The sequence below is a fragment of the Capsicum annuum genome, chromosome 11 (assembly GCF_002878395.1).
Source record: "Capsicum annuum cultivar UCD-10X-F1 chromosome 11, UCD10Xv1.1, whole genome shotgun sequence".
Classification (NCBI taxonomy): Eukaryota; Viridiplantae; Streptophyta; class Magnoliopsida; order Solanales; family Solanaceae; genus Capsicum; species Capsicum annuum.
This window is the reverse complement of record NC_061121.1, coordinates 33994901-34020100: the sequence shown is the minus strand read 5'-3', so window position 1 is coordinate 34020100 and position 25200 is coordinate 33994901. Positions and strand designations below refer to the sequence as shown.

Genomic DNA, 25200 nt, shown 5'->3' with positions numbered 1-25200 from the left:
CATGTCCAAAATCATTATCATTAAATATTTAAGACTCCAAAACCCCACCTTTAGAATCATGAGCATAATCATAGTTAAGCTTCCCATAAAAATTTCAAAATATTTAATAATACAATACGTTCAATGATGCAAAGTATGGAAAAATCATTGATATTTCTTGTTCAATTTAAAGCTTTCAAGAGACTTCATAACCATAACTTAAATATCCATACATTTAACATTCAGAATCAAGACATGAAGATTCAGCATCTTTCAAGTAGTCATTCTAGTCTTAAAAATCCTAAATAAAGATTTTAAAATTTTTTATAAAGAAAAGGGAGAATTTATATCAAGGTTTTATAACAGAATCCTCAACCCTAGTTTCAACCCGTCATTTAGAAAATACAAGTAACTTGAAACAAATAACTTGTATGAGTAGTTTGAAGTAGGGGGTTTTCAAACATACATTTTGATAGAAGAAATTTTGAGAAAGCTAGAGTTTGAGCCTTGAATCTTGAACGCTAGGTGCTTGCTTCTAAGAATGTTTTGGGGAGGAAGAAATGGAAGATTTCTACTAGGTTAGAACAATTTTAGGGTTATAAAATGGGTTGAGGAAGTTAGGCGAGGTGAAAGGACTAGTTTGTTCTTGATTTAATAAGAGAAAAAAGAATTTTTACGTCAGGGAGGTATGCTTCGCGCCTCGCTGCCCAACGCGCGGCTGGGATAGTGCCTCACTAAAACACTCATAACTTTTTGCTCCAAACTCGGATTGATGAACGACCGATGGCGCTAGAAAAAAACCCAAAAGTTTTAATTTGATAGATAGTAGACCACCTAACTCATTATATTCTAGGAGTAATGGTCATTGGAAGTTGACCTAAGTTAGAACATCTACTTAAAACCCAATCGGTAGGAAAGTTCTCAACTAAACTTTGAACTAGGAGATTTGTATGACCTCAATCCATCTTCAAAGATATTCTCACACTAAGAAATTGATCTTAACACTTATATTTGAATAGAAATCATCGGGTCCGGGCCTATACATGTATGAAGAAGGATTCAAATTCTAGCCCGAAAGTGTGAGGTGTTACACTCTACCCTTCAGGTGACAACTCTATGCTAAGCACTTTGTACAGACTGAATCCCCCATTGTGTAATAGCCTGCAAAGCACACATATTATTATTATATAATTATTTAATTAAGCTAAATATAAACTAAATAAAAGGCCCAAAATTCTAAAGAGACAAAATGCTTGTTACCTTTACTTCTAATTTAATTATATACAACTTTCTATTTATTAGATTACTTAAGCATCTTCTCCGTCTTCAACCAACACTGAGCAATTTTTTTTAATTCACTTTAAGCATGAAAGAGCTTTTACCATTGTCAAAGTCGATCTTAATTCTTTGCGGCATGTTAGTCAAAATCGAACCATCATGTTTAACCGACTTATTGTACCGTACAAAATTGAAACTGAACTTTAAAATATCGAACTAATTCAATATGATATTGCTAGAGCATTTTAAAAAATTGAAAGTTATTCTTAGCGAACCGAAATTTTCAAAATCATACGCTAACGTACCATGAGTTCACCTCGAGTTTGAGCATATAGAATTGAATGTTTAAGTCAAGCATTTTGCCCTAACATAAATATTTTGTCTGCAAATTGATGAAATTAATCTAATCCCAATAAGATACCAAACATCGATGACAAACCCAAAAGCAGAAAGTCTACCCAAAACGTAATTTCATTGTTTTAATTTATTTTGCTTACTTTAATTTCTTTTTAGTCCATTTACAAAAGAATGATTCTTTCCTTCTTTTTAACAATTCTTTAATGTCAACTTTCTATATGAAATGTTTAAAACCGTAAGATTAAAATTTATTTTGGCACATTTGACATCAAAGTTGCTTAGACTCATCACTTTTGATGCCACAACCATATCGAATTCTAAAGAAATACACTACTTTTGGAGAATCCAACACTCACCCATTGACATTTTTGAATAGTTCGAGCAACATAGTTTGACATATCTTTATTATAAGATCACAAAATTCAAAACTTCTTTACTTTCTAACAAATGCGTGCCAAATCAAAATAGATCAAATAAATTGAAACGAAGGAGGTAATATCCTAAATGAGAAAGGAAAAAAATGAAAATGAAATGTCCTTTTATAACCCTCTTGAACAGTACTACTCCCAGGTCCCAGCAATATATATGTGGTACATATACATTACATGATAATTGGTACGTACTGCACACAAAAAGCATTTTTGACAGTACTGAATACACACAGCGCTAGCTAAGAATGGAGGAGTTCGAGCAGCAACAGGAGCAGGATCAGACATATACTGCTTCACTTTCATCTCTACGTCTGAATTACGACGTGTTTCTAAGTTTTAGAGGCGAAGATACTCGAGAAAACATCACAAAAAACTTATACAACGCCTTATACTCAAAAGGCATCCGAGTTTTCATAGACAATAAGGGATTAACGCAGGGCGATGAGATCGCACCTGGTCTTATAGAGGCAATCAATGACTCTGCTGCAGCAGTTGCTATCATTTCCCCGAATTACGCTTCCTCGAGATGGTGTCTCGAGGAATTAGCTAAGATATGTGAGCTAGGAAAACTTGTTCTTCCTGTGTTTTATCGAGTTGATCCGTCGGATGTTCGGAGGCAGAAAGGGCCATTTCTGAATGATTTTGAGAAATTGGAGGGAAGATTTGAAGTGGAAAAGATGGTGAGATGGAGAAATGCCATGGAAAGAGTTGGTGGTATCTCTGGTTGGGTTTACAATAATGGGTAATATTTCTCTCACTCTATATATATATTTATTTAAATATTTTCTTGCTTTTCATTCTCTCTAGCCAACCAATTGGAATCAAACTTGTTAATTAAATAATAGATCTAACACGAGAAACCCTAGAATGTGATTATTACTAGAGTTAATTTTGTTTACTAGAGCTGATTTTGTCAGGTGAGTTATTGGGTTTGAGTTTTGAGAAATTAAATCCCCATGATGTAAAGAGGCGTTGATCTTCCGTACGTGTAGGGGGAGGTGAATTTATTTTATCTCCTCGTATGGTCTTGCCGTCTTGGGCACAATTTCTATTATTGAGCTAACTTTTGAAATTGAATTGATTTTAATATTCATTGCTTGTCAAATTTATCATCAAGAATATGATGAATGAAAATTCTCAGGATCCGAGTGTGGAGAAATATTTTGGTTGAGGGGAACCTTAATCAGTTGGTCTGCTATCAAAATGTTCATTTTGTTGGTAATGGTTCGATTCCATATATCCAATCGTGGCCCTCCTCCATACCCCATTTTTTTAAAAGAAAAAAGAATAAATATTTTGATAGAAAATGCTTATACTCCCTCTATATATTACGTGAAACCAGACTAATCCCAAATGTATTTGGTATGGAGGAAAATAATTTTTAATTTTCTCATTTTTGATTGGTCAAAATTCATAGAAAATATTTTTTTCTAAGAAAGTAAGTTCTTTAAAGATGTAAAATAATTTCCAGTGAAAGTGGAAAAAACAGGTCCCTCAAGTGACATTCTATATTAATTGTGTCCTCCCAAGTCCCACCCGTCAAAACACCTCATCTATAAAAAAAAAAAAAAGGTGGGGCAGTTCGGTACACTAAAGCTACCGCTATGCACATTTATCAGTTACTCCAAGGCTCCCCTTCCTTATATACAAATACTTTTAACATAATGTTTTTTTCTTATGAACATAACAAGATAAGTAAGAAATTCACTCGTTTTCTGAAAATTATTTTTAGAGTAAGAAAAATATTTTTCAAAATTCTCTTTCAACCTCATGACTACTCGACTCCCGAACCCGACTCAAGTCTCAACTCCCGATACGGGATCCAAATCCCAAAATCAAACCTGCACTTGACTCTTTACCCTAGCCCCGACCTGGGTCTCGACTTCCATTACCAAACTCAATCCAACTTTTGACTCCATTCCCGACCTTGGTCCCGACTCTCGACATTGACCTTGATCCAACTCCCAACCTCAAATGGGTCGGTCACGGGTCAATATCAAGGTTAACAGTCAAGAGTCATGATCTGGATTTGGGTTGGATCTTGAATCGAGGTCAAAAGTCATGAGTCAAGATTGGAATAGGAGTCTGATTATTCAAGTCAAGGTCGAATTTTGGGTGCCAAATCAAAACGGGCCCAAAACATGCATCTAATACAATCATGTTAATATAACATAAAGTCCAAACCCATCGACGGCCCCCTAAACTTCGCACGACCTTTCACTTTGACACCTCAAGTGGATGTTGTTCACTTTTGGCACCTCAAGTGGGCATAAAGTGTGTCATTTTGACACCTTTCGACATCATCAGGGGTGAGCGTATCTCACTCGCTGCCAGCGTGGATAAAATGGCCAATTGCTTTGTGCAAACTCATTTAAATTGCCACATCATATTTATGTCCAATAAATTAATGACAAATATTTTTTTTTACCAAATAATTGCAAAAAATCCCCCAACAATGTCTTCCCCACCCAACCTTCTTAACCTCCATTAATGGAGGTTAAATTTTCTAAGGATGATAAACATACCTCCCATTCTTTAAGGTTGACATATATGCATTAAAAGCTTCACAAACTTCAAACACAAGTTATAAAATGTGTCATTTTCAAACACAAGTTTCACAAAAACGTACATTTTTATTCAGACACAAGCTATAAAATGTGTCATTTTTCTTCCGTTAATTTTAACCATTCTTGTTTCTTAAAATGGGCTCCCTTCTTAAAATGGTTTCTCTTCTTTGATCGAATTAACAGGAAAAAAAAAAAAGAAAATCAAGAAAAATTTTCTACCATTATTTTGAATTTTAAGCTTATTTTTCTAAAAAAAAATTCCATCATTTTTGTCAATCATTAATGTTTGACATTATTCTTTGCTTGAAAGAAAATAATGTCATTAATGGTGTACAAAAATGGAAGAAGACTGGGGTGTTTTAGAGAATGATTCGTAGGTGGGGTACGGTGGGGGTGGGGCGCTGAGTATTAGGAGAAGGAGATTTGGTTGGTTGGTTTGAGGTTGGGGGCTGGGGCAGGGGGGCTGGGGTGTTTCTTAAACTAATCACACTCGCAAAGAGAATGAGGAGACATGTTTAGCATCCATGAAAAACTCAACCTCCATTAATGGAGGTTAAGCTTGAAGAAGAAAAGACAATTTTGGTCTTTTTTAAAAATAATTGGGGGTATATAATGATGTGGGAAAGTTAATGGGTTTAAAGAGCGAAGAAGAAAGAGAAGAAAGATTAAAAATAAAATTACAAAAATGCCCCTGTCATGCTCCCAAAAGCAAGTGTAATACACTCTCTTTGCTGAATCAGCAAAAGGTGTCAAAATGACACACTTAATGGCTACTTGAGGTGCCAAAAGTGAACAATGTCTACTTAAGGTGCCAAAGTGAAAAATCGTGTCAAGTTTAGGGACTGTCGATGGGTTTGACCTAACATAAACTATGCTCTCCATTCTATATTACTTGATGCATATTAATTTGACATTTTTTTTAAGAAAATATTTTATAAGAGTTTATTTTACTAAAATAATTTTATTAATTATATATACTTTGAAAATTTAAATTTGACTACGAATACTTTAATGTACTTATTTAATGATATGGGTAATGTTGAAAATAAATAATAAATTTCTTAAAAGGAAAATTTTATTTTTCGCACAACGACTAAATAATATAAAACGAATGGAATAGTAATCGTTGAAAGAAATTTCTTTAAAAGAATCAAAATTTAATGTAATGGCATTTAGCTAATAATCTAATTACTTGGAAATGCACCTCATGCATGCAACTCTCTTTGAACTTGTTCTACGTACTTTACGAATAACATATTGTGTGTACCAGAATATTTAACTCAATAAAGTAGTACTAATTTTGAATCTTAAAGTTGTAGCAGTACTAATTATAGGGTTCGATTATTTTAGTATAAACAACAAAAATTTCACCTTAAATGAAAGTAATTACATAGGATCCCATATTCAGTTTCTCTCTCTCAGATTTTGAAAAATGCATATACATGTTGTTGTACCTTATAAGTTAGAGCAATGTATGAGATAAACCGTTTTATCTAAAATTAAGAAAATAAAATCATACACCATTATTCTCTAACTTAATTAACGGCAGTAATTAATGTATAAATTTTATGGAGGCTTAAAAATAGTAACCGTAATTTAAATTGAAAAAAAATCTGAAACATCACAACACAAAATGTATGAACACAATATATATATATATATATATATATATATATATATATATATATATATATATATATATATATAAAATTCATGTTTGATTAACATGCTAAATAATCATGTTATCAGTTTCCTCTAATACATACGTTTCTATGTATGAGCAGTTACAATACAATAGTCTACCAGTTTTTAAAAGTTACTTAATGTATAAGAAATTTTGATGGTTTATACAGGCCGCACTCCCTATACAAAACACATTTACGAATAAACTATCCAATACAACAAAATTACTTTGATTTTTAACTATTTAAAGCTCACTAATACATAACTGACCATTGTATAAGCAATTAAAATACATAAGTAATTACAATAACGGGCTAACAGTCAAATGTATAGGGTATTCTTCAAACTAAAAGAAGCAATTTTTCCTATACATATGAATTCAACAAATACGTTGACATGATACATATCAGTAACAACTTAAAATAAACTAATAATGTATAAGAAAAATTGTATTAATGTTTCGATAATTTTAGAACTAACCAACAACGAAAATTGTTGTTTGGTAAATCAGAACAACGAACCTCAAAATTAATCAAAACAAAGAAAAAATCAGAACAATTTTTGATTTGGTAAAGTTGAAAAAAAAAACTCAAAATTAAATGAAGGTGGTGATGAAATTAATCACTTTGTTTAGTTAATGCTTGATAACTTTGAGACCCCCAAATCACATAAGCTTGATTTTAGGCGGAGAATAAGAAGCACAAAGTTGGAGCAAAACTCGGGTGTTTGGAATGTATAAGACGGAAGAGAGAGAAATAATAAAAGGAAGAGATTTTGTGTAATTAATATGGGATATTTGTAATTACTTTTCAAAATAGGGATATTATGTAATAACTAATAGCTAACTTGTATATTTATGTAATTTTTCCATTATTTTATTCCTTATTCTGCAGGCACAATTTAAATAAACAACTTATGTTATAAATATATTACTATATATATTGAATGTCTACTTTACTATATGCACTGAATGTCTATTTTATCATATATAGTGAATGTCTATTTATGAAAAAATTAGAAACTCCAAGGTTAGTTTTCCCCTATAAATAAAAGGGTTTTCCTTCATTGTTTAGTTTTCCCCTATACATAAAGGGTTTTTCCTTCATTGTAATTCAACCCATCAATAGAATCTCAAGAGAAATAATAATTATTCTTTCTCTCTTCTCTATTGTTCTTCTTTGCTTTATATTTCATAACACGTTATCAATACGAGACTCTGCCAAACAAGGTGAGATTATAAATCTAAAGGTAATTTCAAAGTTAATAATTCCTTATGTTTTTATCTTTTGCTACTAATTAATGATATAATTATTGTTGAATTTGAGGAAATATAATTTGATTTGGTACCACTTATGCTTTTAATTTGTCCATGAAGAATAATATTGTTAAATGATATGATGATGAATTAAGTCTCATCTCATTAAGAGGGTAAGGCATTGAGTTACAAGTTTAATGCACCATGATTGAGTTACAAGTTCCAATGCACCATGATGATAAGATGTTGGGTTCAAAATCCAATTGATTTATAGCCTAAGATACCTTTATATGGATAATACGTTGAGTTTGAATCTCAATGCACCATATTAATGATATTATGATGGCTAAGGCAAACAATAATATGTATTTGATAAAAAGTCATGAAACTTGTTCATTGAATATGCTACATTCCATGAAGTGAATGTGGTAGCAATATATGATAAGTCTGAAAGATGACAATTTGCTCCATTCTTGAAATGAATGTGGTAGCAATATATGATATACTTTGGAAGATATGTATGCCTCGATGTGCTCCTGAAGTAGCAATATCATGAAAGAAGTTATAAGCTATCACAATTTGATAGGCTTAAGGTACGATTAGATTTCATTCATGGGGAATGAGAAGCTTATTAATGCAAACGTGCACTTGATTGTGATGGTATCACAATTCACCTCCGAAAGAGGCTGAATATCTTAGAAGAGTTATTTTGAAATCTACTGCTAAATTAGTAAATTTAAAATTTATTCATGTAATAGTAAATCTAAAATTTACTAAAGTAAAAGGTACATGTCATGATAAACTTAGAGTTTGCTAGAATAAAAGTTCATAAATTGACATGAACGATTGTGACATCTCAAAGATGTGCATATTGAGTATTGAACATATATTGAAGAATTAGAAAATTCTTCATTATTTTTAATATTGCGTGTTCTCATGATAAGTTGGTTGGACCAACAAATGTTGGGATTTGATCCCTCAAAATCTGAAATGTATAAAAGGTGAATATGGACCCGTTCACCAGTCATGTGATCCCTTAAGATGCATCAATATAAGATGATCACTTGTACGTTTCTTATCAACCTGCAGTTTGACATTCATAAAGTTGCTTTCTCAATAAAATTGATTTAAGAGCATAACTTTTAGATTGTATAATCAAGACAATTCATCTTGATGATAATGATTTGGCATGGAATGCCTTTGATAAGTAGCTAAATCATTACTAATGAGAACAAAGCTTCATGTGTTTGTATAAAATATGATATGTTGAATACAATAGAACTTGTATGCATTAGATCAATAAATTATGATTATTTCTTCCCTCTCAATTGGTTCAAGGTCAGGAATCAATTATTCCATCTAATAATTTTGATGTGCGGTGTACGATTAATGAATTTACCATAATGTACAAAGATGGATTCCTCAAAAAAGATGGAGAATGTATGTTAGTTTTTCTAATATAAGGGGGAGATTATAAGCAGCTATGAAATATGTAAAGATTTATCATCAGATTCTCATTCAAAAGATAATTCAAGTCAAATGCCGAACTCATCTCATATTTAAGCTGCAAGTGCTCCTATTTTGTGTTCATGAAGGACAAAGTCTATACATGCATGAAGTGTGGTAAATCAATCGGTTCCAAATGAAATAATCTTTGAAAAGGATAAGGAGTAAATAATCATAATAAGAAGGAAATGTGCTCTTGAAAAGCCTATGAAATAACACTTCATGAAACTTTATGAGAGGTTCAGGTACCTGAAAATAAAGAAGCAATGAGATCTCAAAATGTTATGTCACACTGTGAATCGATACGAAATGAAATATCATTAATATTTTTGATACAATATTGGCACAATATTGTGAAAGATTACGAGGATCTAAATTCTATGTTTATTTAAGCATGCTGACATAAAAATATTTATCAAGTGATATGAAAGGATGCATCTTGGCAAGCATAAACTTATTTGATTTGCATACCAGACACTTGAAGATGTCAGGCATGAAATGCTGAAAATTATCACTTGACAAAATTTATATGAAAACTTTTTAAGGATTCAAAATGTTTGAATAATATAAAAGTTTCTGGGAAACTTATTTATTATCCTTATATTGTATAAGTTTATAGCTTAAAAATTATTGAAACTCTTGAAAAGTTTTCAAAGTAATAGAATATTTGGTTAAATGAAAAACATGCATAATTGAATAAGGATTCATTCCGACCTTAAGAAAAGAATGAGAAACTCCTTGGTTATGAAGTACTATATCTTAGTGCAATTAGTGCACTAATAAATCTTGCAAATACTAGAAGGAATGACATAGCCTTTTTCAGTCAATTTATTAGCAAGGTATAGTTCTGCTACTACTAAGAGACATTGGAATGAGATCAAACATATGAGCTTATTTCATTCTAACAGTCACAATCTTGTTGGTTATGCTGATGTTGGGTATTTATCTGACCCGTTTATAGCTCGATCTCAAATAAGCTATGCGTTCATACGTAGGGGTACTGTCATATCTTGGAGATATACAAAGCAGTCTATCATAGCCCCTTCATCAAACCATGCTGAGATAATAGCTATTCATAAAGCAAGCCGAGAGTGTGTGTGGTTGAGGTCCACAATACATCTCATTCGCAAAAAATATTATTTGAAATGTGATAAAGTACCCATGATTTTTTATGAGGATAATGCAGCATGCACAACACAACTTAAGGGAGGACTCAAAGAGATAGAACAAAGTACATTTCGTCAAAGTTTTTCTATACACACGAGCTACAAAAAAATAGTGATATTAACGTGCAACAGATTCTTTCAAGTGACAATATGGCTAATTTATTCACCAAATCTCCTCCAATTGCAACTTTCAAGAAGATCGTGCACAAGGTCGGAATGCAAAGTTTCAACAATGTTCTCATTAGGGGGAGTTAATATGCATTGTACTATTTTTTTTCTTACGAAATTTTGTCCCACTGGGTTTTCCTTGTAAGGTTTTTAATAAGGCAGCGTATTGTTAGAGATGTGTACTCTTTTTCCTTCACTAGATCTATTTTTCACTGGATTTTTTCTAATAAGATTTTAACGAGGCACATTATCTAAAAAGGGCAGCCCGGTGCACTAAAGCTACCGCTATATGCGGTGTTCGGGAAAGGGCCCCACCACAAGGGTGTATCGTACGCAGCCTTACCTTGCATTTCTGCTAGAGGCTGTTTTCAAGGCTTGAACCCGTGACCTCCTGGTCACATGGCAACAACTTTACCAGTTACTCTAAGGCTCCCCTTCAACGAGGCACATTATCTATAAATTAGATATTCAAGGGGAGTGTTATAAATATATTATCAGAATGTCTTCTTTACCATATATAGTGAATGTCTATTTTACTATATATAGTGAATGTCTATTTATGAAAAAATTAGAAACCCCAAGGTTAATTTTTCCCTATAAATAAAAGGGTTTTTCTTTATTATAATTCAACCCATCAAGAGAATCTCAAGAGAAATAATAATTACTTTTTCTCTCTTTTCTATTCTTCTTCTTTGCTATATATATTTCATAACAGCTTCTCCGGACATCGCGCATAATAGTAATTTTAGTGCACCGGGCTGCCCTTATGTTAGTTTTAATTTTAGTTTTAAATTAACGAAGATGTATGTTTTTGACCTCTTTACATAGAAAATTAAATGTGATGTTTATACGTCAGAATTATATTACCATCAAACATGAAATAACAATAAAAATTTACATAACACATTGATAATTCAATTTGACCTGGGTATGTGCTCTTCTCGCTTCGTTTTACTTGGTCTTTGTTGACTTAACACATCTCTTAAAATGTTTTTAAATATGAGTGTATTTTACTAAATTAACCTTATTAATAATCCTTTGAAACTCTAAATTTGATTATTATTATTTTATTAGTTATTTAATAGAGTAAATAAAAATATAATAAAAAAAATTAATTTTAAAAGTAAATTGAAAAATTATTTTTAAGTATCAAGTTAAAGGAAATGGAAATGGTATGGTTGATTGGAGATGAAAACAAATGTAGAATGAAGTGCTCTAAAAAGAGCAGGAGAAGAAATGTTCACTATCCCACATAGCTTAACCTTCAGAAAAAGCATAGCCCATTTTTGAAGGTTAATTATGATTTTTGAAGCAATATCTTAGCATCCAAATTGCCCCCTAAATCCCACTCCAATCATAAAGGAGAACATTATTTAGGTATATTAAACTATGCTTATTGTATGATTGCTATAAAGAATCTTAACCTAACAAGAACGTACTAGTGTATTTCCATACTTGTACGCAGTTTATATCAATATCTCAGAGGTGAGGTAGAGAGGTTGTTTTGATTTACAGTGATAGGTGAGATAAAGAAATTGTCTCCGATGTACCGTCTGCTAAGACTAACCTCATATGCCACAATGATTTTTTCTAAAATCCAAAGGTTCAACTAAGAAGTAAGAACATAAAAATTCTTGGCTATTGTTTATGTAATTGGAAGTTGAAACTTGAAATTTGAGTTTTTAAAATTGTGATTATTGGAATTTGAAGTTATATATGACATGCATTTTACTTGAAAAAAACTTCGAAGTTGTATGAGTAGAAGTCCTAAAAATCCAAAAATAGGTCTGAGCCCATTTTTGAAAACTTAAAAATATTTGAAGCAGATCGCCAAAACAGTTACGTGAAGATAAATTTTTGTAAATTTTTAAAATCTACTTCAAAAATCTGTCCAAATGCTAGCAAACAATGGTGGGATTGACCTATTGGTTGGAAGCTAGCACTATGGCTCATCTCCAGGTCGTTGGGGGTGAGTTTAATTGATTTGTGGATGGACCTCAAAGGTCTAATAGTGGTAGATACTGTAAATGAGTGGTGAGCAATGGACAAAAGTTGGAAAAAACGAGATTCATTTCAGTTTTTCAATTGTATGGTTATTTCTAGGCCCTAATGCTGAGCTCTAGTTGTCAATTTAATCATGTTGACAGGTCTAGAATTTTTACTAAGGGGTTTAAATTACGAAGAAGTGAAAAAAATTGAAGGTGATTCAACACTCACTTTATATAAATAAAAATATAATTTAACAATATATAAATAGTGTATTTCTCTGCTGAAGGGGTTCATGAACTCCCTTCGCCTTACCTAGCTCCCCCGCCCACGATGTTGATATTGTTCCAGGTACAAAAATCTGTATGTTTCAACCCAAACTTTAATACTAAGTTCAAGAACAACTTTCAAAAACTACAATGAAGTTACAACAACTTCAAACACAAGTCCAAATGAATAATCAATGAACTATCAAAATGAAGTGTTTATCAACTTTAAGGAAGAAGTTGAAGCAGAAAATTGTAGAATCAAGTCCACCGAATGCACGGTATCTCCTTAAGAAATTTTTTTCACTTAAATACCCGAGGTTATGAAATCTTCCCAGGATAAAATAATTCTCTTTTTGAAAATAGCAGTACGGCCTCAAAATTTCAGAGAGTTCGAACACACTCAACGATTTGATAATTACACGAGAGTTTTTAGAAGAATAAGAAGATTGTTTTTCAACTCAAAAAACATTCTTTACTTGAGGAAAAATTCAGGTATTTATGGCCATCAAGGTGTTGCTTCATGAAAAGAAGCAATGGTTCAAAAAGGTGCACCCATTCATAAAGGTGCAACTCTTCCTCTTCAAAAAAGTCACAACCCATTGGAAAGGTCATAACCATTCAATCTGAAAAGGTACCTATTTAAATTGCATCCTTTCTCTTGGTGTCTTTTCGAAAAAAACACCTATTCATTTTTCATGCACACCTCTTAAAAATCCAACATCCCCCACAAGAATGGAAAATGACTATTTTAACAAAATATTTACGGGCAAGTGTGTGATCAACAAGCAAAAACTAATTGCATCTGGATAAATAGGTTTTTCTTTGAATTTTTCGTAGTGAACATGCATCGGATGCAATCGGTCAATTGGTAGATTTGATATCCTTGAAACATCAAACTTTAATGTACACCTAGACAATATAAGTCACACAATCAACTTTTTATCATTTATGGTTCTCACGATTTTGTTCATTTCATCCATGAACACGTTCTAGTTTCATAAGAGCATAGAGAATAGGCATTTACGAGCATTCTCCTTGAAGCGGCTTCCACTTCACCCTCACATAGGTGATTTCTAAACGTTTAATCCTATAGATCAAACTATTTAATCAAATCTGTCAAACTTAAAAACCCGTTAAAAAGCTTCAAACTATAAGCCTTGTCCTGGTTTCCTGAACATTGTCTACATCATGAGAATGGGTTGAATATATTGACAATGTTGAACTGTCAGTCACAACATTGTTTAATCTCCTTGAACCTAGCTCTTGGAATCTCCAATCTGCTAGGTAGAGTTATCATCATGCTGACTTGTCCTAAGACTTAAATCCATTTCCTTTGATGATCTCTCAACTCCCTCTCTAGATAGATCTTTTGTAAGTAGATCCGGCACATTATCCTTTAACTTCACATAGTCAACAGTGATAATTTCATTGGAGAGTAGTTCTCTAACGATATTATGTTTTCGTCTTATATGTCGAGATTTACCATTATACATCATGCTCCCTGCTCTACCTATCGTTGCTTGGCTATCATAGTATATACATACTGGTGCCAAAGGTTTGGGCCAATAAGGAATATCTTTCAAGAAATTTTGGAGCCATTCAGCTTTTTCACCGGCTTCATCTAAAGCGATAAATTCAAGTTTCATTATAGAATGGGCAATACATGTCTGTTTGGACGATTTTCAAGAGACTGTTCCTCCACCTAAAGTAAATACATATTCACTCGTGAATTTTACTTTATTCGATTCGGTGATCCAATTTGTATCACTATATTGAATTTGTATTTATCTGCCTCAGTAATTTGGATTTGCCAATAACTTGATTTTAAATCAAATTTTAAAAATATTATAGCGTCGTAGAATCTATCTAATAAATTTTTTTATTTAGAATTGGATATCTGGTCCATTTTAAAACTTTGTTAAGAGGCTTATAATTAATAACTAATCTCGGAACCCCTCTCCTGTTCAGCATGTTTATTAACATAAAGAATGGCGCATAACCATGGTGATTTAGAAGGTCTTATAAGGCCTTTATGCAAAAGAGAACCAATTTCTTTTTGGTATAATTTCAAATATTCAGAATTCATTTGACATGGTCTTGCCTTGGTAGAAATATTATCCTCTTTAAAATTATCTTCATATGGAAGACCAACCACATGTTTCTTCTTTTTTCAAAAAACATTTGGATGGTCTCCACATATTTTTATGAAAACTGGTTTTTCAAAAATTCTATCTTATCATTTAGTTTAGTATTTTACAAAGTTTCTTCTATTGTCAAACTGCAAATTTCATTTTAAAGAAAATCAACCTATCTAGTTTTTGAAAGTATTGTTTCTTTTATTAGATTTAGAAATCTCTTAGAAGGTGGTAAACACCATTCAAAAATAATTTCTTTGTTATTAAAAGTGCCTCCTACACCCTTTTCATCCCACCTAGTGATAGGATTTATATGAACAGATCATGGCACTCCTAAAATAATTTCATCACTAATATCTTTTACTAAAACAAATGTTTCTGGCATATAGGTTTTGCCTTGGCAAAGATATGCCTTCAGTATTTTATATTCAAATCTCATTCTATGACCACTAGCATTTCTTAAAATACGAGTGATTTTATGAAAATATTTTTTGAATGTATCAAACCGTCTTGTATGCAATTTCAATCTGTCCCACTATTAATGAGAGTTGTAAACACTTTTTTAAAATTGTGATAAATTAAAAGAGCTACTTTAGCATAAAATTTTTTCTAAGTTATAATTTCTAGAGTCTGAAGAAATTCTTCTTCTGGTAAGCTAAGACTGTTATCTACCTCATTGGTGACTAGTCCCTGATTCTCTAAAGTAGATATTCGTTTATCTAGAATTATATTACTATCTTTGAGGAGGACAATTTCCTTCTTGAGATTATCAATCTCTAATTTTAAGTCTTGGGTTGTTGCAGGAGTATTAACAGCCTTTGTCTTTTCCTTGAGAAGTCTTTGAACTTTCGTCATGATATAAGGACTCTTTGGGGAGGGAAGTTCCATTTGTTCTTTAGAAGAACTTGTGGAAGGTTTGTCCATTTGACTCATTAATTGAGGATCTTCTATAATTTCAAGAAGAGCTATCAGCTTATCGTTTTCTAGAACATTTATTTTCAATTCTTGAAATTGAGAATAAATATTATAAAGAACATCATCTTCCTCAGTGTTATTACAAGGTTGTCCTATTTGACAAGGTAAACATTTATCTTTAGAAAACATGTAATCCTCATTATGAAGAACTCATAAATCTTCATCTGTAGATTCTTTCTCAGCATCACTATGTTCCGGACTTGAATTCTCCTGAGAAGAAGTAAGCAATATTTTGCATAAAGATTGTTTAATCTCATCATCTATACTGAGATTCTTAATCATTTCCTTAACCTTATAATCTTTAGCAAAATGGCCTATCCTCCTATATCTGTAGCAAACATTAGGCTTTTTGAATTTAATAAAATCCTTTTTTGCCTTAAAATTCTTCCTTCTTCTATATTATTTGCAATCCTCTTAGTCTTCCTATGAGGAGACTCTTTTTTCTTCTTATGTCTATAAGGTTCTCTAGAGCTCCTAGGAATATCGATGGCAAATTGCTCATAAAATTCGCCTAATTATTGTCTTTCATTAAAATGACATCTCTTGATCTGTTGATTTAGTCTAATCTCATTACATAAGGATAGCCTTTCTTGAGTACAAATATTAATCAGCTTTCCATATGTGTACTCATCATAGTTAATACTTGTTGCGGAACTTCTAAGAGTATTCCGAACCCATTCTGCAAAAAGTGTTGGTAGCCCATCTATAAATTTAGACTTTTAGTGAGAGTTATTACTCTCTGGTAATTCCATAACTCTGGATAGGAACACATCTTTATACCATCTAAAAGATGTGAGACTTTTACATCTTAAATTCTGAAGCATTGTTTTAATAGTCATACTATTATCAGACCATCTACCTGAAAAATACTATATAATATTAAGGACTAAAGTATAGACAACATTATGAACTTGCTGATCATCTTCACTCTTATTGGAGTATAAGGATCTATACTTGTGAATATTTGCATTTCAAATTTGGTCAGCCAAAATGACATCATTTGTTGTCATTCTTTGAAGTTCACACCAAAATATATATTTTTTCCTGGTTTCACTGTCATTCCCAATGCTAGAGCAATATCTGAACGACTTAATGACTCAACATTGATTATCGTAGGGACAACACCATTCACAACAGAAATTGAACCAATTTGTTGTTCAGTTTCATTCATCATTATCCTGTCAATCCTTGACATACACTTTAGTATTCTAAAATACTAGCAATAAAGACTTTTATCTTTAGCCGACTTGTTTCTAGTCAATGATGAAGTTTTTATATCTACAAATCATCAACCGAATGAACTTTGAAACCTGACAAAGTTTTTCTGACTTCAAATCAGAATCAAATTCGAACAGAGTGAAACCCCATAGGTTTTAAACTCCAGAAATCAATATAGAGATTTTAATGAATCGTTAAAGTTTTTATATTCTTTGAACCAAATTTTTGGACTGATTTCTCGATGAAATTTTTATATTCTTTTAACCGAGGGAGCGAAAATCAAAAAATTTTAGTCTCCACAAAATCAGACCCAAGACAGATTAACCAATAACTGATTTATAAATGGTGATAAATTTTTTTTCTTTTCACCAAACAAGCATAAAAAATATTTTTATAATTTCCTTAAGATCGTTGTTTTTTTTTTTGGAATTTGGTAAAATCTGTATTTTTCAACAATAACTTCAAACACATGTTCAAATTAACATATGAACAATCAAATTAAGTTTAAACTATGTATTTACAACTTTGAACTTTTAACAATAAGTTCATCCCAACTTATAAACATCAACAAAATGAAGTTCAAATTATTTTTTGGAAAATAGCAAAACCAAATGTCAAGAACTTCAACACAAGTTCAACCAACTTATAAACTATCAAAATGAAGTTTCAAATAATTGAAGAACTATCAATACTTACTGAAAAACAGTAAAACCAAACAATACAGATTAGTAAATTCCTTAAGATTGTTGTTTCAGGTACAAAAATCTGTATTTTCAACCCAAATTTCAATACTAAGTTCAAGAACAACTTTCAAGAACTACAATGAAGTTACAACAACACAAGTCCAAATGAATAATCAAATGAACTATCAAAATGATGTGTTTATCAACTTTAAGAAAGAAAATGAAACAGCGGTGTGTCCTTAAGGAATTTATTCCCTCAAGTACCCGAGGTTATGAAATCTTTCCTCCCAGAATAAAATGATTCTCTTTCTGAAAATAGTGGTACCTTAAATTTTCAGAAACTTCGAACGCAGTGAATGATTTGATGATCACACGAGAGTTTTTAGAAGAAGAAGATTGTTTTTCAACTCGAAAAAAATTCTTTACCTGAGAAAAAAAGTATTTATAGCCATCAAGGTGTTGCTTCATGAAGAGAAGCAATGGTTCATAAAGGTACATTCATTCATAAAGATGCAACTCTTTGAAAAAGTCACAACTCATTGAAAAGATCATAACCATTCAATCCGAAAAGGTGTCTATTCAAATTGCATCCTTTCTCTTGATGTCTTTTTAAGAAAAAAACACACTTTTTTATTTTCCATTCAAAACCTCTTAAAACCCTGAGTCTCTAATTATTAAATTAGGGTACCTTACGAGTAGATTGACTAATGTGGGACATTATTGAACGCGCGAGTCCAATCGCACATGCTTAGGATTGAGATACGTGGAGTCATACCTTCTAAAATATTTTCATCTAAAAGCATTCATTTCAAGTGTTTGATAAATTTCATAATTGATATTTATGATTTAAATTGTGGGCTTGTGCTTGTACGGGGTGAATGGATGCAAGTTTCGACATGTAAAATGATGTTTATGTATATGTTTTACGATTATGAAGCTCATGATCATTTTGTGGATACCCAAGTGTATTTGAACTATGCTTTGATGATTAAAACTTATGTTTTAATAATTGTTATGTTGGCATTATTTTGGTGTTGTAGTGTTTGTGAGAGTGTTGGAAGTTCCTTCTTTTATTATTGTTTGGTATAATTCATGTTTGTCGTTGTCGATATGATGGTTCCATAAAGAGCACATCTATGGTGACTGATATAGGGATAAGAGTTCATTCGGCAGGGAGAAGCTGCCGAGTGCCGGTCACGGCCCCTTAGTTTGTGTCGTGACATTATCATTTTTGTTTACCTCTGAACTTCCTCTTACATGCTTGTTAGGAAATGTATAAGACCACCTAAGTGGTAATACTTTTTAGAAATCGAATAGATTCAGTTTTATACATACGCGAGGAAGGTAATCAAATAAGAAAGAAAATGGGATCTTCTTTCTTTTATTACTTAGGAGCCATGTGAGATGAAAGTCTCATGCACGATTTTGAATGAGGGAAAGAAGTGAGGAATACTCTTTTCGATCTGACTCTCCCACTCCAGTCGTTGCTTTTGTGACTTGGTCTTAATTAATTTGCTTCCATTGATCCATTCTACAGTGACGAGTCACAGTTGATTCAGTCTTTGGTGATAAGAGTTTTGCATGAATTAAGCAAGTCCCCAATGGCTGTAGCTCCATTTCTTGTTGGAATTGATTACAGCTTGGAAGAACTCATTAGACAGTTGGATGTCAAGCGCAATGGTGTCAAAATCTTGGGGTTGCATGGAATAGGAGGAGTTGGTAAAACAACTCTTTCTATGGCTCTTTACAATAAACTTGCTTGTCATTTTACACACAGGACTTTTATCTTGAATGTTAAGGAAATAGCTGCTCAGCAAGGCATTATGTCCCTTCAGAAGAAAATCATACAGGGCCTTTTCCCAAGCAAGGCGCTCTCCTTCTCCCCTGATAATGCACATGAGGGAAGAGTAAAGTTCAGACGAATGCTTCGAGAAAAGCGCATCCTGCTGGTCTTAGATGATGTTGATGATGTAAACATACTAAAGGCACTAATTGGGGGGGGGAAATTGGTTATTTGAAGGAAGCAGGGTTGTCATTAGTACTAGAAACAGAGAAGTTCTGATAGAAGACATCGTTAACGAGACGTTTGAGGTGAGAGAATTGGGTGATACTGACTCACTAAAACTATTCAGTTACCATGCATTTAGAAGACAGGAACCATCCCCAACTTATCATAATCTATCCAAGCAAATTGTCTCTATCACTGGAAGGCTACCATTGGCTCTTGAAGTTTTTGGTTCTTTCTTATTTGATAAAAGAAGCAAGGACGAATGGCTAGATGCTCTGGAAAAGCTAAAACAAATTCGCCCAGCCCATCTTCAAGACATCTTGAAAATAAGTTACGATGGTCTTGATGATGAGGAGAAGTGTATATTCCTGGATCTTGCATGTTTATTTCTTGATCAACTAGATAAGAAAGTCGATGATGTAATTGATGTGATGAAAGGATGTGGTTTTAGAGCCAGGATTGCATTTGACAGATTGACCGGTAGATCGTTGGTTAAGGTAATTGATGGTGGGGATTTGTGGATGCATGACCAGATAAGAGATATGGGAAGACAGATTGTTAGAGAAGAAGGCTTTTCAGATCCTGGAAAGCGCAGCAGGTTGTGGGATGTTTCTGATGTTTTGAGTGTGCTACAAGGATGGAAGGTATGACCTTCTTTATGAATTTACCTTATAAATTATGCCGGCAAACTTTTTTTGTATTATCAGAATAATTCTAACCTGTCTTGTTTTCCACATAACCTATCCCTCTTTCTACGGATAGTTGCCTGTGTTTATATTAGGTGACAATAAAGAAGTTAAAAATCCTTTTATTATATGCTAGGTCTATTTTCTTGTCTACTTCTAGACTTCTGTTGAATCTAGTGCATAGTGTCATAAAATGCATAGCCTATTTTGGAAGTAAGAGATTCATGCAAGAAACCCCTTCATTTATTTCAAGTTTGTGACAAATCACCAGCTTGAAATGAGAAAATGTGTCTATTTTCTCTTCGGGTTGGGATTTTTCCACGGGGCAAGGTTGATCAGGGTGAAAAACATTTTAATTCCACTTCTGCCAGTATAAAAGCTTACACACTTTCAGGCATCTTGTACTCTTAATTATCTTTCTCAATACACTACAGGAACTTCCAGCTGCTTTCTTGTGATTTTGTTTTCTGCTAAACTTATAATATACTGGAAAATTAAATGCGTTAGAAACAACAGGGAACACAGCATATCCAAGGGATCATCCTGGATCAGCAGCAGAGCACATCAAAGATCAGAAGTGCGAAAGCAATTACTAGAGAGCAATTTCAAGAAGTACCCAGTTTCAGTTCTGCGTTAGCTTACATTAAAGAGTTATACAAAGGTCAATTTCAGAATGATGCAAAAGAAACCGACGAGGTTGTATTGAGGACTGAAGTATTTGATCAAATAGTTAATCTGCGGCTACTCAAACTCGATAATGTGAAACTAGAGGGAAATTTGGGGAAGTTACCTTCTTCACTGAAATGGCTCCAGTGGAAAAGATGCACTCTTTCAAGTTATTATTCTAATTATTATCCAAGTGAACTTGCCATACTTGATCTCTCAGAGAGCCAAATAGAGAGGATTGGAAGCTGGAAATGGACCTGGAGTCGCAAAAAGGTATGGTTTACTCGTCATGCTGATGAAACCATAGTGTTTGCATTTTTCAATTCTTATGCTTTTTCCATTTTTCACATATATAATAAATTAATGTCAAGAACTTGCTGATGAAGGGTGATCTTCTGGAAAAGAAGAAACTAAAATTTTTCGTCAGCTATGATAATTTATTGTTATAAAAGACGAAGCAGCATTGGATTACAAAACTCCCAAAGGAATTCATAATCAATGAACTACCGTTCTATACAATTGAATACATGAATTGCATCCAGTAGTTGATGAAATCCTCATATGGTCTCATTTTTTTCGATCTCAAATATATATTCTTTAACCATGTTTTCCTAAACTGTGCAGGTGGCCAACAAATTGATAGTTATGAATCTCTCTGGTTGTCATAAAATAACAGCTATTCCCGATTTGTCCATGCATAAAGCATTGGAAAAGTTGATAGTTGAGCGTTGCAGTAACTTGCAAAAGATTCACAGGACAATTGGGAATCTGAAAACTTTACGTCATTTAAATCTAAGAGATTGCCGCAACCTTGTTGAATTTCCAGGTGAGGTCTCTGGGCTGAAAAATCTTGAAAAGCTGATACTCTCGGGTTGCTCAAGATTGAAACAGCTACCTGAAGATATAGGCAAGATGAAGTCTTTACAGGAACTTCTATTAGATGGGACTGCTATAGAGAAGTTACCTTCAAGTATATTTCACTTAACAAAACTTGAAAGGCTATACTTAAACGACTGCCACTCATTTAAACAACTTCCCGGGTTATTAGGAAATTTAAGTGCTTTGAAGGAACTCTCTCTTAATGGCTCTGCTGTGGAAGAAATACCTGATTCCATTAAACATTTGCAGAACCTTCATACACTAAGCTTAATTAGGTGTGAGTCACTTGCTTCTCTTCCCCATTCTGTTGGCAGCCTCAAATCCTTAGCAAATCTCTGGCTTTATGGCAGTGCAATAGAAATTATACCAGAATCTATTGGTTGTCTATATTATCTTAGGTCCTTATTGCTTGGAAAATGTCAGTATTTGACTGCATTGCCTGTTTCAATTAAAGGATTGTCTTCTTTGGTTGAGCTTCAAATAGATAAGGTTCCAATGCCTAGTCTTCCAGATGTTTTTTATGCCCTTAAATCACTGAAGACTCTTGCGATAAGGAATTGTGAGTGCCTTGGCTCGCTTCCCCACTCCATTGGAGAATTGTTAGCTCTTAGAACAATGACTATAACTAGAAATGGTTCTATCATGGAGCTGCCAGAATCAGTCGGGAAGTTGCAGAATCTTGTCATATTGAGATTGACCAAATGCAAGCGACTGTGCAGACTGCCAGCTTCTATTGGGGAACTGAAGAACTTAGTGCACTTGCTAATGGAGGAGACTGCAGTAACAGTATTACCTGAAACTTTTGGGATGCTATCGAGCTTAATGATTCTGAGGATGGGAAAGAAGCCTTTCAACCAGGTAGGCAGAGGTGAAGATTAGTATAAATATTATATTTTGAACCCACAGTTTCAAAGAACTCAGAACCTTGAACTTACAAAAATTAATTTTGGATACACCTCTGTAGGTATCACAAAGTACTGAAATCACAAAGACAGCTACCTATGGAGATAGGGAGACGACACCTATTGTGCTTCCTTCATCTTTCTCAGAATTATCCTTGTTAGAAGAACTTGATGTACGTGCATGGAGAATAGTTGGGAAAATACCTGATGATTTTGAGAAACTATCATCTTTGGAGTTCATCAATCTTGGTCACAATGATTTTTCTTATCTGCCGTCTAGTTTGAAAGGGTTACATTTCTTGAAAAAGCTCTTTATTCCCCATTGCAAATGGCTAAAAGCTCTTCCTCCTCTTCCCTCAAGTTTGCTCGAGATAAATGCTGCAAACTGTGGAGCACTAGAGAGTATGTACGATATCTCAGAATTAGAATTCTTACGTGAGCTAAACCTTGCGAATTGCATGAGTTTGGTTGACATCCAAGGTATTGAATGCTTGAAATCCTTAAAAATGCTACATATGGCTGGATGCAATGTCTCTTGTGCCTCTATTGTTAGAAGCAAGCTTGATAAGGTACTGTTTTCTCCTATCTATACACGTTTGGTTGGAAAAAAATGTTTTTAGGTGTTTGATTGCTAACTGAAAAATATTTTCCAGCAAAAAGTACTATCAGAAAGCAATATTGATATGAGCGAATTGGAGAGTGTCTTGAAACTTTTTAGTATTAAGAAGATTGATAATAATTTATGAAGTTAGGAGTTGAGATTAATGATAAATTAAGAAGGAAAACAGACCATTTGCCCAAAAGTGAGGAAAATCATTATTTCTCTTTCCATGGAGAGTATTTTCAGGAAAACTGAGTACCAAAAATGAAATATTTCGTGAAAATACTTTCCGGAAATTTTTTTCCAGTCATACCAAACACAAATACACGGTACAGCATTTCTTTCATTCAATTTCTTGCCAAAACAGTTACCTGAATGAAAAGTTTTTCACACTCAGGTTTCTGTGAAGAACTTGGATAATTTTAGTATTCCAGGCAGTGAAATTCCAAGTTGGTTTACTCCAAGTGAGGTGCATTTCTCAAGGCAAAAAAACAATGAAATCAAAGCAGTGATTATTGCCATAGTTGTTTCTGTGAATTGTGCTGAGCCAGATGATTTACGGGACGAATTGCCTGTATTAGCTAATATCTTTGCGAAAATTGTTAGAGCAAATAGACCAGTATTTACTACTGGTATGTACTTGGCAGGAGTCCCAACTACGCCCGAGGATCAAGTTTATTTTTGCAGGTATCAAGATTATCATCAATTTGTGTCTATACTCGAAGATGGTGATATAATACAGGTGGGCTTGGGCAACTTACCCGTTACAGGGATTGAACTGAAGAAGTGTGGAATACATTTAGTTTATGAAAATGATGATGATTATGAAGGTAATGAAGAATCATTGGATGAAAGCCAACAATCTGTATCAGAAAGATTAACGAGGTTTTATGGGGCCTCTAACAGAGAGCGCGATATACTCAGTTCGAACTCAGCTCAAGAAGACGGAGAAGGGGAAGGACCACAGAACCTTTTTAGTTTTGTTAATGAGATTTTCTGTGCCTTAAAGTACCTTCTCTTTAGGAGATTTTAAACCCATCAGCATGGATTCTTCATTTAAATTGATGTACTAGTGTTGAGTTTGTACTTCTAGTGATGTTATGAAGTGAATAATAATGCATTGAGAATCTAAGCTCGCTGAGAGATCTCTCTTCTAACCAATCTGCTGTATCGGAAATACCTGATTACATTGATGAGTTAATCTCGAGAATGTGAGGGGGGCTCATCTCACTTCCTGATTCCCTTGGCGATCTTGAATATTTAAATCTTGGAATCATGATGATATTATGGCTGTCATAAAGAACCACAAGGTACGATTTCATGATCTAGTTGTCACCTTTTGTATTTGCAGTATTGTTTAGTTAGTAGCTACTCATACATTGAAAAGAAATTTGAAGTTAGTACTCACTTGTACGTTGAGATGCAATTTGGAGAGATTCATTGTGGTTAAACGGCTAAACAAATGTTCTACTTGCTCGCGATGCTTGCCTGAACACCAGTTTCCAGATATCTTTTGTGTTTAGTTGATTGTGGCAGGTAATTCACCATCTTTTTCTAGGTTCATAATCCAGAAACAGTTCAAACACTTGCAATGGATTTTTCGAGACATCTATCTGTATAAAAAACTTTTTACACTTCACTCGACAGTTTCTTTTTTCGATTTTTCAAGCGAGATGATTGTGGTACGCTTTGAAATAGTATTGCCAACTCTTAACTCTTTTAGTAATAGGAGTTAAATTTCACTTCTTTATAATATGACTAGTTTAGTGTAATGCAACAAAATGCAAAGATACCTTAAACTA

General features: G+C 33.2%; 2 protein-coding genes across 2 annotated transcripts; both read left to right on the top strand.

The window, feature by feature from the left end:
• Positions 1-2233: 2233 nt before the first annotated feature.
• On the top strand, positions 2234-19674 carry LOC124888449 (disease resistance protein RPV1-like). Its single transcript, XM_047398712.1, has 2 exons — positions 2234-2787; positions 19194-19674. Exons 1-2 carry the CDS (start codon positions 2291-2293, stop codon positions 19672-19674), a joined length of 978 nt encoding a protein of 325 aa, XP_047254668.1. The 5' UTR covers positions 2234-2290.
• Positions 19675-19955: 281 nt separating this feature from the next.
• Positions 19956-24857, top strand: LOC107847365 (disease resistance protein RUN1). The gene is made up of 5 exons (XM_016691568.2): positions 19956-20308; positions 20867-21289; positions 21641-22753; positions 22860-23366; positions 23796-24857. The coding sequence occupies exons 1-5, from the start codon at positions 20096-20098 to the stop codon at positions 24429-24431; spliced, it is 2892 nt and encodes a 963-aa protein (XP_016547054.2). The 5' UTR covers positions 19956-20095; the 3' UTR covers positions 24432-24857.
• The last annotated feature ends 343 nt before the right edge of the window (positions 24858-25200 follow it).

Excerpts from the sequence above, each read along its gene's own strand:
- LOC124888449 (XM_047398712.1), top strand. The coding sequence starts at position 2,291 with ATGGAGGAGTTCGAGCAGCAACAGGAGCAGGATCAGACATATACTGCT. Across the intron at positions 2,788-19,193 it reads GGTTGGGTTTACAATAATGG|TGACGAGTCACAGTTGATTC; the intron begins GTAATATTTCTC and ends TCCATTCTACAG.
- LOC107847365 (XM_016691568.2), top strand. The coding sequence starts at position 20,096 with ATGAAAGGATGTGGTTTTAGAGCCAGGATTGCATTTGACAGATTGACC. Across the intron at positions 21,290-21,640 it reads GGACCTGGAGTCGCAAAAAG|GTGGCCAACAAATTGATAGT; the intron begins GTATGGTTTACT and ends TAAACTGTGCAG. Across the intron at positions 23,367-23,795 it reads TTAGAAGCAAGCTTGATAAG|GTTTCTGTGAAGAACTTGGA; the intron begins GTACTGTTTTCT and ends TTTCACACTCAG.